The 16,492-nt window shown below is 37.3% G+C and overlaps 1 protein-coding gene across 1 annotated transcript in view; it reads left to right on the forward strand.

The window, feature by feature from the left end:
• The window catches only part of LOC111142494 (mindbomb E3 ubiquitin protein ligase 1), a 130,866-nt gene that overhangs the window by 59,762 nt on the left and 54,612 nt on the right, over window positions 1–16,492 (forward strand). The window contains exon 10 of the mRNA XM_022495703.1: window positions 1,274–1,381. Within this exon, the coding sequence (XP_022351411.1) occupies window positions 1,274–1,381 (108 nt within the window). The remainder of the gene's footprint in view (window positions 1–1,273; window positions 1,382–16,492) is intronic.

The following is a 16,492-nucleotide window of genomic DNA, read 5'->3' on the forward strand; positions in this document are numbered from 1 at the left end:
GCAAGTTTCTGTCTAATCTCCCAAGACATTCAGGCACGTCAGGTATGTGTTCATTTCATCTTCTGAGAGATGATAACATAGGAGAAAATGTAGGTGGTTTTGAGTATGGTGATGACTTTTTAGATATAACACCAAAGACATCATCTATGATCTTGTAGGACTCAGAGTTTTGTGTCTTACATTTAAGTCTATGATTCATTTTGAGTTAATTTTTATGAAGAGTATATGGTTTGTGTCTAGATTCATTTTTTTCCTTGGGTTACTCCTGGCATTAGCCATTAGGTCTTTTCTCTTGGGCTGGTCTGACTCTCTAGAGTGGTCTCTTAATTCTCCTGCATAGAGGGTATAAACCTGGCTGCAAGCTCATGAATAGTGAGAAAGAGAAGAGGGCTTGGATTCTCAGCATTCATCATTTAAATGTTTACATGAAACTTCTGATTTTAGAACTTTGCCCCACTGATAACAGTGCTTGGTTTCTGTAGGCTAGGGACACTTTACTCTTTCCAGAGAATAAATTTTTAAGGTTTCTGCTAGCGGTTAAGGTGGACCACTAACTTAGCTGAGTGGAGTGAGGGAATCCAGGGATATAAATGCTTTAAAAAAAAAAAAAAACCTATTTAAAAAAAAAACAACAGCTATTAACCAGTGCTTTTGCATTTAGCACTATGTTATGGAGAAATTATGTATTTATACAACATCTGAAGAAAACATTGAAAATTACTGCTCTATGTCATAGTTGTGTATAGCTACCCTACTAATTCATTCATGTGTTCCTCATGATAGGTGGCTCACAGTTAGTATTCAGTATATTTGTTGAATTGTATTTATTTATATAGTGGACAGTATCTTTTCTAAAAGTTTTCCATTCACTTCATTGCTCTTTTTTTTTTTTTCCATTTAAACAGAGACTCTGAACTTTAATAATTCAGATAGAAGTAAATACACAAAATATAACTTACTTTTCTCTCTCACTTCCTTTCTTTTTCAACTTTGCAGATTGGCTAAAAGAGTGCTTTGATAGCTCTTTGAACAATGGAACTTTCCTCTTTAAAAAAAAAAAATGTCTGCTCCCTTTAAATTATAGGAAAGTTTCTGGTGATCTGTACTAGGATATATGGAACACCATCCTAAATTATTTTCAAGGAATCATACAGTGTGCTAGATTTATTTATTTTATTTTTTTTCAGTGTGTCAGATTTAAACCTATACTATATATTGGCTCTTTTGTGATTTGTGACAATCCTTCATCCTTTTTTTTTTCTTTTTTATTTAGGTAAATGGACAATGTGCTGGTCACACAGCTATGCAAGCTGCTAGTCAGAATGGACATGTTGACATTTTGAAGTTACTTTTGAAGCAAAATGTGGATGTAGAAGCAGAGGTAATTAAACTAAGCTTGAAAAATACTTAAGTAAAAAATTAATGTTCTAGAAATGGTATTTCTATATTATAAAATGATTTGCTTTCATTCCTAAAATTTAATAATCACCTAAGGCTCTTCTGGTTGGAAAGAGAAATTTGACAAGAGGTAATTTGAAGCATTTCTTGTTTCTCTTTGATCTCTCAATATTGTAGATATAACCCTAAGTGAAGATAGGAGTTGAGTTTTCCTTTACTATGGTAGGACCACCATGCTACAAGAAGCCCAGATGGGTTCATCCAAGAATCATACTAAAGAAGTTGAGGGAAAGAGAATATATAGATCATGTAGGTCAAGATTTTTACTGATCAGTGACACTCAGAGGGCTTTATTTTAATCTCATAAGGGAATCAGTAAATTAGAATTTGTTTAGTCTTATTATTTCTTGACTATAATGTGGCTCTTTGAAAACTTTACAGAGCATGTTTATCACTAGATATGTGCATATATGCTTAATTTAATTGAGAATATAGTCTTTTAAAAAGGGAAATGAATATTTTTTACTGTCATTGGGATTTCAGTTGATAATCTCTATGTGTGTTGTGAAGGGTGTTGTCCTTTGTGACAGTATACTATAACTTCATTATTGAGAAAATACATTAAAATCACATTTGTTAAGTCTGGTGGAAGGTTATTTAGGAATAAGTCAAATCCTAGTAAATTTAGACTAGGCAGAAAGATATAATTTTGTCCAAATGATACTCCCATCTGAGGAAGCTAAATGACTTGAATTTCTGAGGACTAACTTAGTGGACCAGCCTGTTTTTATTAATTAAAAATTTTTAAAGACACATATTTGAAAAGAGAAGTCTTACATTATTTTTGCTTTTTTCTCAGATTGAGTGTATTTTGATTTGTTGGACAGCTACTAAAGAATTAGTGGTATTGTAGTAAATAAGTCATTTCTGATGTTGGAATTTTCTTTTTTGTCTAAAAAAGCTTGAATTTTAAATTAGCAGGTAGATGTCTATAAGTTTCGTTACTGTGATATCTGTGAATAAGATTATATGATTTGATTTTGTTTTCACAGTAGTAATTTTTAATTCACATCTTTCTTGGTTATGAATTTAGGAACCCCAGTATATGTTATAGGATTTCTTTCAGTAATGAAAGACTTAATTTAAATTTAGTATTTTGTAGATGGAAGACACTTAAACTTATTGTGTTACTGTTTCCATCTAGCTTGGGGAAATGGAATGAAATTCCCTGAGTTGAATACCTCATTTTTTTTTTTTTTAAAGATTTTATTTATTTATTTGACAGAGAGAGACCACAAGTAGACAGAGAGGCAGGCAGAGAGAGAGAGAGGGAAGCAGGCTCCCCGCTGAGCAGAGAGCCCGACGCGGGGCTCGATCCCAGGACCCCGGGATCATGACCCGAGCCGAAGGCAGCGGCCTAACCCACTGAGCCACCCAGGCGCCCCTGAATACCTCATTTTTTAAAAAAATGATCTTATTTGTTTGAGAGAGAGAGAGCACAAGCAGGGAGGGGCAAAGAGAGAAGGAGAAGCAGACTCCCTGCTGAGCAGGAAGCCTGATTTGAGGCTCAGTCCCAGATCCTGAGATCATGACCTGGGCCAAAGGCAGATGCTTAACCAACGAAGCCACCAGCTGCCCCGAATATCCATTTTTTATTTAATGAATCCAGCAACTAAAATAGCAAGAACTACTAAAATACCAAAGCCCTTCTGATTATAGCTAATAAGACAAGAGGCCATAAGTAAAATATTTTGCCTTATTTTTTATAAAGTGTGCTTTCTGATTCAGAATTTAATTAATAAAGCAGACAACATGGGACTATCTAACCATTTGTGTTTCTAAAGACTTCTTATTCACATGAGGGATTGTGCGCAATGGAAGTGCAGCTGTGGGGGTGGGAACAAAACTGGCACTGTTTCTTAACTAAATTCAAATACAAAACATGGGTAGCTGATTCTATAAACCCGGTAAGATTGGAGTTGGAGTGTGGCGCAGTAAGCTAAGTGTAAATAATTTCTTTGAGAAAGTTTGAAAATTAGGTCCATTACTAGATCAGTGAGATATATCTGGACTTCAACCATACACCTCATTTGGATTTCCATTCTCTGGATTTCTGTTTTAAAAACCCTTGTAGGCAAAGGGAGGTAGGTGAGGGATGGGATACTGGGTAATGGGCAATAAGGAGGACACTTGATATAAAGAGCACCGTCAACTGATAAGATCAGTTGCCTATAACATCAGTGCCCCTGAAACTAATAATACACTGTGTGCTAACTAAATTGAATTTAAATTAAAAATTTAAAAAAATAAATAAAAAATAAAAACCATTGTAGGCAGATATAATTTATAGAAATAGTGTGAGAAAGGGATACTTATACCTCAGGTTAAATTAATAACACAAATTCCCAGTTGGCAAAGAAAAAACTACATTTAAAAATTGGGTTAAAATATAAATATAATTTCTAGCCTAAGACTAAAACAAAAAAATCATCAAAGTATCATTTTTCTAGAATTTAAGAATCTATTAGAAACAGCAGTATAGTTTTTTTAGAACAGTGGTTCTCAACTGAGGGCATTTTTGTTCCACGGGGGACATTTGGAAATGTCTGGGAACAGTTTTGATTGTCACAACTGGTGGTGGGGGTGTGGTGGTGGGAGTACTACTGGCATCTTGGTGGTAGAAATGAGGAATGCTACTAAACATCCCATGGTGCACAGTACAGCTCCCACAACAAAGAACTATCTGGCCCCAAATGTAAATATTGCCAAAGTTGAGAAATCCTGGTTTAAAAGACGGAGAAAACAGTTAATTTTACAAATACACTTAAATTTGTGACTCATCTTTTGCCAGCCTTTTTTTTTTTTTTAAAGATTTTATTTATTTATTGGACAGAGAGAGATCACAAGTAGGCAGAGAGGCAGACAGAGAGAGAGGAGGAAGCAGGCTCCCCACCAAGGAAAGAGCCCGATGTGGGGCTCGATCCCAGGACCCTGGGATCATGACCTGAGCCGAAGGCAGAGGCTTTAACCCTCTGAGCCACCCAGGCGCCCCTTGCCAGTCTTTTTTAAAAGTAATTTGTCATTATTAATTTTTTTATTATTGAAAATTTCAAATATTTATAAAAGTAGAATAGTATAATGAATCCTGTATTCCCATCACCCCACTTCAGTTATTTTTCATGGCCAATTTTGACTTAACCTGTACCATCCTCCCTTTCTACTGAAGCGGATCCAGATACATTATTTCATTTGTAAATATTATGGTATGTATCTCAAAAAAGAAGTTCTCTTTTTTTTAAACTTCATTATATCCTTACCAAACATAAAAACAATAATAATTAAGAGTGATTTAAAAAAATTTAATTGTATTAAAAGTTTTGAGGTTAGCTGAAGAATAAAGATAATAATATATTTTGTTCTCTAGTTATCATTCTGTAACGTTTCATTTTCTTGATCTGCATTAGGAGGTGAGCTCAAGATAGTATAGATTAGGGGTTGCAAACTCTAGCCTGCAGGCCAAATCCAACCCTCTATCTGTATTACTAAATCTTACTGGAATATAGCATATCCATTCATTTATTTATTGTGTATGGCCACTTTCATGTTACAGCTACAGAGCTGAATAGTTCAGACAGGAGCCTGGGTGGCATGGAAACCTGAAATACTTACTTCCTGGTCCTTCACAGAAAAGTTTACTGGTCTCTACTATAGATGACTCTTGCAGTTCTTTTGTCAGTTGATTTCAGCTGTTATTAAACTAAATTATTTGGTATATATTGTACCTTTCTAATATGTGATATCAGATTACATTTTTTTCCTATTTCTTCTTCTTAGCGAAAACTCAGCTATTTTGGAAAGTTTTCCCCATCTATGACGTACTGAGTACAGTAGAATTGCATTCTGTTTCCTCCTTAATGTATAGGTAAAGGCACCAAGGACTGTGCGTTCTTAGGTGTGTTTTTATAAGTGGGCTAATTTTGGATCCTTTAGAGACTTGGTATTTTTTTCCCCTACTGATGAATTATAAGAAGATAGGTGTGGTTGATTGAATGAAAGACCAGTTTAAAAAAGTATGTCATTTACATTAAGTTTTCAAATACATATACACATATACAGCAGTTGTCTGGAAACTTGGAGTGGTTTTATCATTTAAGTTGATGAAAGCTGTTTTGAAGGAGAGGACTAAGTAGAGAACAAAACAGTTTTGTCAGAAAACCCACATTTTAGTGATATTGTTGCTGTCTAAAGTGATACTGGGCAAAACTTTTAATTGGTATAAACTTCAGTTTCCTTATATATGATAATAACTTAAAGGGTTGGGGTGTGGAGTAAGGGCAATAAAATACTGTCTATAGTATACAACGGCAACAAGGGAATCTGTGGTGTTATTATTACCTTTGTTTGATTGTTTCCAACTGGCAGAAGGCAGAGAATATGGTTGGTTTTTTTTTTTTTTAAGATTTTATTTACTTATTTGACAGAGATCACAAGTAGGCAGAGAGGCAGGCAGAGAGAGAGAGAGAGAGGAGGAAGCAGACTCCCTAGTGAGCAGAGAGCCCGATTGGGGGCTTGATCCCAGGACCCTGGGATCATGACTTGAGCCGAAGGCAGAGGGTTAACACACTGAGCCACCCAGGTGCCCCGCGAATATGGTTTCTTAAGAAACAGATACTAATTCTGTCTGATTCTTGTCTAGTAATGAAAACAAATCTGTAGAAATTTTATATAAATGTAAAACTGAGAAGGAAAGGGCAAGTGGGCTTCAAGACTGGTCAATTTAAGGAAATTCTTCTCTTAGTAACCTCCAAAATGGCTCTAGGAATTGGTGTACATAGTTCCTGAGGACCCATTAATTCAGTTTCTGAATGGAGGCTCCCCCACCTCCCTAAGACCACCCTCCACCCCCAAAACTGGCACTATTAAGAATGTGGAGTGTCAACAAAAGATTAGATTTGTAAGACCCAGAAAACAGTCTTTAAGTTGCCTTTTATAGTAAGGCAGACTAAAATCTGAGATTATCCCAGCAGAAAAGGTTAAGCTTTAAAAGGAGACACACCAGAGTTTTTGTCTTCCCTTATCTACCAGTTTTTTCAGTTGCTGAGTTGAGTTTTATCAGATCATCACTGATTTGTCTTTTGTTTTTTCACATTCCTCATTTGGTCCATCATTAAATCCTATTGACTCTTAGAATATATCCAGAATTTGAACTATTTTTACTCTTCTTGCTGCTACCACTTTGGTCCTCACACTTCTTTTCCCAGATGTTTTAGTGGCTTTCTCTCTTACTCCCTTCCGCTATTGATTCATGGCTGGCTTTCTCTCTTGCTCCCTTCAGCTATTTAATGAAACCCACCCTGGGAGGCCATCCTTTGGCTGTCCTACCTAATCCTTCTTACCTGCGATATTTTTTCTTTGGCCTTTTTACTACCTAACATTTACATTTAAAAAAAAAAATTTTTTTTAAAGATTTTATTTATTTATTTGACGGACAGAGATCACAAATAGGCAGAGAGGCAGGCAGAAAGAGAGAGGAAGAGGAGCAGGCCTCCTGCTGAGCAGAGAGCCCAATGCAGGGCTTGATCCCAGGACCCTGGGATCATGACCTGAGCCAAAAGCAGAGGCTTTAACCCTTGAGCCACCCAGGCGCCCCTAACATTTACATTTCATTTACTTATTTTGTTTATAATGTTCTGTCTCCCCTACTAGAATGTAAACTCTGTGAGGGTAGGAACTTTTTTTTTTTTTTAAAGATTTATTTATTTATTTATTTATTTGAGAGAGAATGAGTGAGAGAGAGCATGAGAGAGGAGGAGGTCAGAGGGAGAAGCAGACTCCCCAAGCAGCTGGGAGCCCGATGCGGGACTCGATCCCAGAAGTCCGGGGTCATGACCTGAGCCAAAGGCAGTCGCTCAACCAACTGAGCCACCCAGGTGCCCGAGGGTAGGAACTTTATTTTGCCCATTGCTGTATCCTTAGTGTCCAGAACAGTACTGAGCTTGTAGTAGACACACAATAAATATTCAGTGAAGGAAGCAGAATACACTACTTTCAAACAATTGTATCGAAGTTTTAGTATGATCAGAATACCAGCATCTTGATGAACTAAATGAGTTTTAGGGAAAAGAAGATGAAGTGTACAGTATTACTGACTATATTTAGGGATAATAAAATAGTTGAAATAATTTACTGAAAGTGTCAGCATGTTCAGGAAATGTTTAATTCCACTGATGTTAAAAATCACAGTGCTGGGGCGCCTGGGTGGCTCAGTCGGTTAAGCCTCTGTCTTTAGCTCAGATCATGATCCCGGGGTCCTGGGATCGAGCCCCACATTGGGCTCTCTGCTCAGCGGGGAGCCTGCCTCCCTTCCTCTCTCTCTCTGCCTGCCTCTCTGCCTACTTGTGATCTCTCTCTCTGTCAAATAAATAAAATCTTTAAAAAAAAAAAATCACAGTGCTTACTGAGAAGGTTCTGGGAATATAGTGGTGTATGATGTGGTAGAAATTTATCTCTCCACCTAGATAACAACTGCACTGGCAGAATTCCTTCTGATGTAACTATTTTAGAACTCTAAACTCTTGTTATGTCCAGAGGAAGGGCTTACAAGTTAATTGTGGTTGATTTTTGTCAGTTTTAACTCTTAGTTCAGCAGGTACTACCTGTACCTCACCTTCCCCTCCAGGGGCAGGCAGCCATGTTTATGCTCTTAGATCACCCTGCAGGGGCCAGGATGGGCAGCAAGGAGCCCTTGCTACAAATATCAGGATCTGTGCAGTGATTGCTGCCTCTAACCATGGATGTGCAGACACAGAGCTGGGCAGCCATTGTTGCCTTCTCCCATTGTTGTATGCCATTTCGCCATGGCTGAAGTGGCTACCAGAAGTTCCGAGGAGTGGTATCCTTCCTGCTCTCCCCACACCATTTTTTCTTCTTTTTCTACTTTTGGGACATTTTCTCCTTTTGGCATTAAAGACTAGGACATTCAAGAGCAATTATATATATGAGAAATTAGGAAGTCACTCCACATATCCAAGGAAAGGTGCAGGCTCAGGAAAGACCATAAGTTTACGCTTCAGGCTCTAAGCACAAAGACAGTCTAAAACAATCAAAAACAAAACAAAAACAGAAAACAGCAAACCCTGCAAAAGAGGGAGAATCTGATTGCGAGAGTTACTGGTTATTAGAATAAAATGTCCAGCTTTCAACAAAAAAAATCACAAGGCATACAAGGAAGCAGGAAAGTATGGTTCATTTAAAGGAAGCAAAATAAGCCAGCAGAAACTGCTGTTGAAAAAATCCAGATGTAGACTTAATAGACAAATACTCTAAAATAATTATCTTAAAATGCTCTAAGAGCTAATTGAAGATGAGAAGAAAGCAAAGAAATGATGTATGGACCAAATGGAAGTATAGTGAAGACACAGATAACCTAAAAATAGACCAAGAAAAGATTCCAAAGTTGAAAAGTATAAGAACCTGAAATGAAAAGTTCATGGAGGAATTCAAAGGCAGATTTAACTAGACAGAAGAGAGAACCAGTGAACTGGAAGTTAAGGCAATCAAAATTACGGAGTCTGAGGAATGGGAGGAAAAGAGATTGGAGAAAAAATGAACAGAGCCTTAGGGACGTGTAGAACAGTATCAGGTGGACCATTGTATGCATTTTGGGAGTTTGAGAAGGAGAAGGGATTGGGTGAGGGTTGGAGGGAAGAGAGGGGAAAGTGCAGCAAGATTATTCAAAGAAACTATGACCAAAAATTTCCCAAATTTGATGGAAGGCATGACTATAAACATCCAAGAAGCACAGTGAATTCCAAGTAGGATGAATTGAGAGAGACCCATACTGAGACACATTGTAATCAAACTTTAAAGAGCCAAGGCCAGAGAATCTTGAAAGAAATAAGAGGGATGATTTGTTACTTGAAAAGGGATCCTTGTAAGATTTTCAGCAGATTTCTCATCAGAAACTTCAGAAGACAGTGGTGGACTGATATTTTTAAGGTGCTAAAAAGAAAAAAAACCCCTGCTAACCAAGAATCCTGTATCTAGCAAAACTCTCCTTCAAAAGTGACAGAGAGACATTCCCCAAAACTCAGGGAATTTGTTACTGGTACACCTGTCTTGCAAGAAATCCCGAATGGAGTTCTGCAGGTTGAAATGAAAGAATATTAGGTAGTAACCTGAAGCCATATGACAAAGTAATATCTCAATAGAAGTATAATATGTAAGCAGTTACAGAAGATAACATTATTTTAATAATGTTTATAATTCTTTTTGTTTCCCAGATGATTTAAGAAACTAATACATTAAAAAAATTATTAGTCTAAAATCTAGCATTATTGTAACTTTGGTTTGTAAATCCACATTTTGTTTTCTATGTAATTTAAGAAACTTAGGGATTTTTAAAAATTACTAGTTTATGGTTTTGATTACACAATGTACAAAGTTGTAATCTTGTGATAACAATAAAGGGTTGAGGATAGAGTGGTAAATCAGTTGTTGTTATTTGTTTTTGTTTTTTAAGCTTTTATTTATTTGAGATAGAAAACACGAGCAGGGGGAGAGGGGCAGAAGGAGAGGAAGGGTGAGAAGCAGACTCCCCACTGAGCAGGGAGCCCAACATAGGGCTAGATCCCAGAACACTGGGATCATGACCTGAGCCGAAGGCAGACACTTAACTGACTGAGCCACCCAGGCGCCCCTGTAAATGAGTTTTCAATTAGCAGTAATTGTGTCTCAGATAAACCTCGTTGTTTATGATACTGCCACTGCACAAAGCTTGCAAATGAGTTTTTATATGTTATTGAAGTTAAGTAAAATGTCTTTTACTTCAAAATATCAAGTAAATATAAAAGAGTAATGTAGGAAATGAGGCAGCAAAAGCTAAGTGGCATCTAGAAAACTTATAGCAAAGTGACAGAAGTTATTCCTTATCAAGAATTACTTTAAATATAGTAGATTAAACTATAAAAGAGACTGGCAGAGTGGATTAAAAATGATCTGATATGTTCTGTGTATAGGAGTCTCACTTTAAGATGCATAGATAGAAATAGGTTTAAAGTGAAAGAATAGGAAAAGATACTGATGCATATAGTAACCAAAAAAGGGCAGGGATAGCTATATTAATTTTAGATAAAATAGGCTCTAAATCATGAAGGACATTATTAATAAAAAGTACAATACAACAAGAAGATATAAAATTTATAAATATTTATATGCTTAATAACAGACCATACAAATATATGAACAAAATCAACAAAAGTGAAAGGAAAAAGACATTTTTACACTACTGGTTTGAGACTTCAGTATCCTATTCTCAGTAATGTATAGAACAACCATGCAGAAGATAAGAAATATGAGGAACGAACAACACAGTAAAGCCAGCTGGAGCTAATAGACATGTACAGAACCTCTACCTAACAACAGCATGTACGTTCTTCTCAAGTGCACCTCATGTGTTCTTTGTGGTAGACTATATGTTAAGTCACAAATTAAGTCTCAGTATATTTAAAAAGGTAGATGTCTTACAAAATATTTTCTTTGACCACATTTTGATGAAGTTAGAAATCAATAATGGAAGCAAAACTGGAAAATTCACACATTTGTGGAAATTAAATAACATACTTTTAAGCAATGAATGGATTAAAGAAATTGCAAGGGAAATAAGACAATACTGAGAGGTGAATGAAAACAAAAGCTGAACATAATAAAACCTGTGAGATGTACTGAAAGCAGTGCTAAGGGGGAAATTTATAGCTATAAATGCTTATATTTAAAAAAGTGATTCCAAATCAACAACCTAATTTTACAGCTTAAGGAACTAGAAGAAAAAATTAAATTCAGAGATAGTAGAAGGAATGAAATAATAAATATTTTAGCAGAGATAAATAAAACAATAGAAAAGCAATAGAGAAAATAGTGAAACCACACGTTGGTTTTTTGATCAACAGAACTGATAAATGTTTATTTAACTAGATTAAGAAAAAACACTCAAGGGACGCCTGGGTGGCTCAGTTGGTTAAGCGGCTGCCTTCGGCTCAGGTCATGATCCCAGCGTCCTGGGATCGAGTCCCACATCGGGCTCCTTGCTCAGCAGGGAGCCTGCTTCTCCCTCTGCCTCTGCCTGCCACTCTGTCTGCCTGTAGTCGCTCTCTCTCTCTCTCTGACAAATAAATAAATAAAATCTTTAAAAAAAAAACACTCAAATTACTAAAATCAGAAATGAAAATGGGGACATTACTACCAATTCTACAGAAATGGAAAGGTTTTAAGAGAGTACTGTAAATGGTTATATGCCAACAAATGGGATAACCTAGATGAACTGGACAAATACCTAGAAACACATTTAAGGCCTTTATTTCCTTGTTGATCTTTTGCTTGGATGATCTGTCCATTTCAGTGAATGGACTGTTGAAGTCCCCTACTATTATTGTATTATTGTCGATGTGTTTCTTTGATTTTGTTATTAATTGGTTTATATAGTTAGCTGCTCCCACGTTAGGGGCATAGATATTTAAAATTGTTAGATCTTCTTGTTGGACAGACCCTTTGAGTATGATATAGTGTCCTTCCTTATCTCTTATTATAGTCTTTGGCTTAAAATCTAATTGATCTGATACAAGGATTGCCACCCCAGCTTTCTTTTGATGTCCATTAGCATGGTAAATTGTTTTCCACCCCCTCACTTTAAATCTGGAGGTGTCTTTGGGTCTAAAATGAGTTTCTTGTAGGCAGCATATTGATGGGTTTTGGTTTTTTATCCATTCTGATACCCTGTGTCTTTTGATTGGGGCATTTAGCCCATTTACATTCAGGGTAACTATTGAGAGATATGAATTTAGTGCCATTGTATTGCCTGTAAGGTGACTGTTACTGTATATTGTCTCTGTTCCTTTCCGATCTACTTTTAGGGTCTCTCTTTGCTTAGAGGACCCCTTTCAATATTTCCTGTAGAGCTGGTTTGGTGTTTGCAAATTCTTTCAGTTTTTGTTTGTCCTGGAAGCGTTTAATCTCTCCTTCTATTTTCAATGATAGCCTAGCTGGATATAGTATTCTTGGCTGTATGTTTTTCTCATTTAATCCTCTGAATATATCATGCCAGCTCTTTCTGGCCTGCCAGGTCTCTGTGGATAAGTCCGCTGCCAATCTAATATTTTTACCATTGTATGTTACAGACTTCTTGTCCCGGGTTGCATTCAGGATTTTCTCTTTGTCGCTAAGACTTGTAAATTTTACTATTAGATGATGGGGTTGGACCTATTCTTATTGATTTTGAGGGGGGTTCTCTGCACCTCCTGGATTTTGATGCTTGTTCCCTTTGCCATATTAGGGAAATTCTCTATAATAATTCTCTCCAATAGGGGCGCCTGAGTGGCTCAGTGGGTTGGGCCTCTGCTTTCAGCTCGGGTCATGATCTCAGGGTCCTGGGATCGAGCCCCGCGTCGGGCTTTCTGCTCGGCAGGGAGCCTGCTTCCGCCTCTCTCTCTCTCTGCCTGCCTCTCTGCCTGCTTCTGATCTCTCTGTCAAAAAAAAAAAAAAAAAAAAAAATTCTCTCCAATATACCTTCTGCTCCCCTCTCTCTTTCTTCTTCTTCTGGAATCCCAATTATTCTAATGTTGTTTCGTCTTATAGTATCCCTTATCTCTCGAATTCTCCCCTCGTGGTCCAGTAGTTGTTTGTCTCTCTTTTGCTCAGCTTCTTTATTCTCTGTCATTTGGTCTTCTATATCACTAATTCTTTCTTCTGCCTCATTTATCCTAGCAGTAAGAGCCTCCATTTTTGATTGCACCTCATTAATAGCTTTTTTGATTTCAACTTGGTTAGATTTTAGTTCTTTTATTTCTCCAGAAAAGGCTTTTATTTCTCCGGACAGGGTTTCTCTAATATCTTCCATGCCTTTTTCTTTCGAGCCTGGCTAGAACCTTGAGAGTCATCATTCTGAACTCTAGATCTGACATATTACCAATGTCGCTATTGATTATGTCCCTAACCTTCGGTACTGCCTCTTGTTCTTTTTTTTGTGGTGAGTTTTTCTGCCTTGTCATTTTGTCCAGGTAAGAATATATGAAGGAGCAAATAAAATACTAAAAGGGTGACAAAGACCCCAGGAAAATGTGCTTTAACCAAATCAGAAGAGACCCCAAATCATGGGGGGAAGGAAGGGGGTAAAAAGAAGTTCAGAAAAAAAAAATTAAAAAAAAATAAAAAAGAAAAAAATATATATGTATTAGACTGGTGACTAGAACAGGGTTGCCCACTTAATTTTGGGAGTATTTTGGTCTCTTAGAAGAAACTACCTCCCAAAATTTTAAAGGATGAAAAACATATATAAGGGTAGACACAACAAAGGGTTGGAATATGACTAAAAGATGAAAAAAAAAATTTTTTTTTAATTTCTAAAAAAGGAGTTGATAAGGTAAGTTGGTGGGGAGAATAAAGAAAAAGAAAGTGGAGAGAATTTGCTTGGGCTGGAAACTAGAACAAGCCTGGTGCTAGATTCAGGGTATATTTTGATCTATTAGAAGAAGTTGTACCCCAAATTTTTTAGAAGAAAAAACCCTATGTGTATACAAAAAATAAAGTTAGATACAATGAAGGATAAAATATGATTATAATAATGAAGGTTCAAAAAAGATTTTATTTATTTATTTTTTTATGAAAGGTATTGTTAAGATAAACTAGTTAAAAAACGTTAAAAGAGGAAAGGGTAAAAGTTAAAAAAAATTAGCAGAAGAAAAAAAAATAAAGTTAAAAAAATTAATTAACTTTGCAAGACTAAAGAATCATGGGGAGAAAGCTATGAATTCCATGCTTTGCTTTCTCCTCCTCTGGAATTCTGCTGCTCTCCTTGATAAGTGAACTTGGTCTTGGCTGGATTTCTTGTTGATCTTTGCTTTCCGTAGAGTTCCAGAAGACGGGAATGAAAATGGTGGCCTCCCATTCTCCGGCCTGAGGAGCCGAGAGCTCGGGGCCCCACTCTCAGTGCACCCTCAGAGAAAACCACTCAATCACTCCTGTCTCCTTGGCCTCAGCTGTGCTTGGAGAAAAGCGCTCAATCACTCCTATCTCCCTAGCCTCCGGCTGCGCTCCGAGCTCACCCAGCCTGTGACCAAGCGTCTCTGTCTCTGGCAGACAGCTCTGCCTGGAGTCTCCGAACCCTGCAGATCCCTGAGCTCTTGTGGGGAGGTTGGTTCCCCGGATCTTGTGGGGACCTCACTCACAGAGCAGTGGCCTGTGCCATGGATTATGGTTCAAGGTAACCCCGAGTTGAGAGCTCACTCCTCAGCTCCATCTCTGTAGCCAGCTTCCCCGCTCTAATACCTGTGAGCTCTGTGACACTCAGACACCCCCCATACTTCTGTGACCTCGCCGGACCTGAGGCCACGCTGTCCCCACGTGGGCTTCACCCCGGTTTAGCCTCTGGAGCGATGTCTGTCAGTGGAGCAGACTTTTTTTTTCCTAAAGATTTTATTTATTTATTTGACAGACAAAGATCACAAGTAGGCAGAGAGGTAGGCAGAGAGAGAGAAGGAAGCAGGCTCCCTGCTGAGCAGAGAGCCCGATGCAGGGCTTGATCCCACGACCCTGGGATCATGACCTGAGCTGAAGGCAGAGGCCTTAACCCACTGAGCCACCCAGGCGCCCCACTGGAGCAGACTTTTAAAGTCCTGATTTTGTGCTCCGTTGCTCTTGCGGGGAGCCGGCCCCTCTCCCTGCAGTCTATCTTCCTGTTGCTTTGGATTTATTTCTCCGTCGGTCCTACCTTTCAGAAAGTGGTTGATTTTCTGTTTCTAGAATTGTTGCTCTTCTCTTCAATCTCCTGTTGGATTTGTAGGTGTTCAGAATGGTTTGATAAGCTATCTAGCTGATCTCCTGCTATCTGATGTCGTCTCAGCCTGCTACTTCTCTACCATCTTGACTCCTTCAAATACCTAGAAACACAAAACCTGCTCAGAATGAATCAAAGAAATATAGGAATAGAAGGAAACTACCTTGACATAATAAAAGCCATATATGAAAAATTAAAAACTTGTCCTCTAGGATCAGGAAAAGATAAGGATGTGCACTTTTCCTTTCATATTAACATGGTACTGGAAGTCCTAGCCAGAGTATTTAGGCAAGATAAGTAAGAGGCATTCACACTGGAAAGGAAGAAGTAAAATTGTCTTTGCAGAATATATGATCCATGCAGAAAACCATAAAGTTCCACACAAAAAGCTTTTAGAACTAATTAAGATGTTCAGCAAAGTACCAATACCAAAGCTAGTTTCATTTCTGTACATTAACCATCAACAATCAATGGAGGATATTAGAAAACAACTCCATTTATAATAGCATCAAAAATAATAAAAAAGTACTTAGGAATTAATTTAACCAAAGAGTTGAAAGGCTTGTACAGTGAATGTACTTAGAAATTAATTTAACCAAAGAGGTGAAAGACTTGTACTCCTGAAAGAAAGAAGATATAAGTAAGTGGAAACATATTTCATGTTCATGGATTGGAAGAATTTGTATTATTATGATGTCAAAACTGCCCAAACTGATCCACAGATTTAGTGTAAACCTTGTCATAATCTCAGTGATGTGTTTTGCAGAAATAGAAAAATTCATCCTGTAATTCAGTATGTCATCTCAAGGTACTTCAAAATAGCCAAAACCATGTTGAAAAAGAATAACAGAATTTTGGAAGACTCATTCTTCCTGATTTCCAGACTTAATACAAAGCTACAATAATCAAAACAGTGTGGTACTGGCATAGACATAGATACATAAGCCAGTGGAATGGAATAGAGTCCAGTAACAAATCCTTGCATACACGGTCAAGTAATATGTGACAAGGGTGCCAAGATCATTCAGTGGGGAAAGGACAGTCTTTTAAATAAATGGTGCTGAAAATACAGGGTATCTATGTGCAAAAGAATGAAGTTGGACCCTTACTTAACATTGTCTATGGAAATTAACTCAATAGGTCAAAGACCTAAATGTAAAATCTAAAAGTATAAAACTCTTGAAAGAAAACAAAGGGCAAAGCTCCCAACATTGGATTTGGCAATAATTTATTGGGTATGACACTGAAGGCACAGGCAACAAAAGAAGA

This window comes from Enhydra lutris, unplaced genomic scaffold (assembly GCF_002288905.1).
Source record: "Enhydra lutris kenyoni isolate GAN:26980312 unplaced genomic scaffold, ASM228890v2 scaffoldscaffold8, whole genome shotgun sequence".
Taxonomy (NCBI): Eukaryota; Metazoa; Chordata; class Mammalia; order Carnivora; family Mustelidae; genus Enhydra; species Enhydra lutris.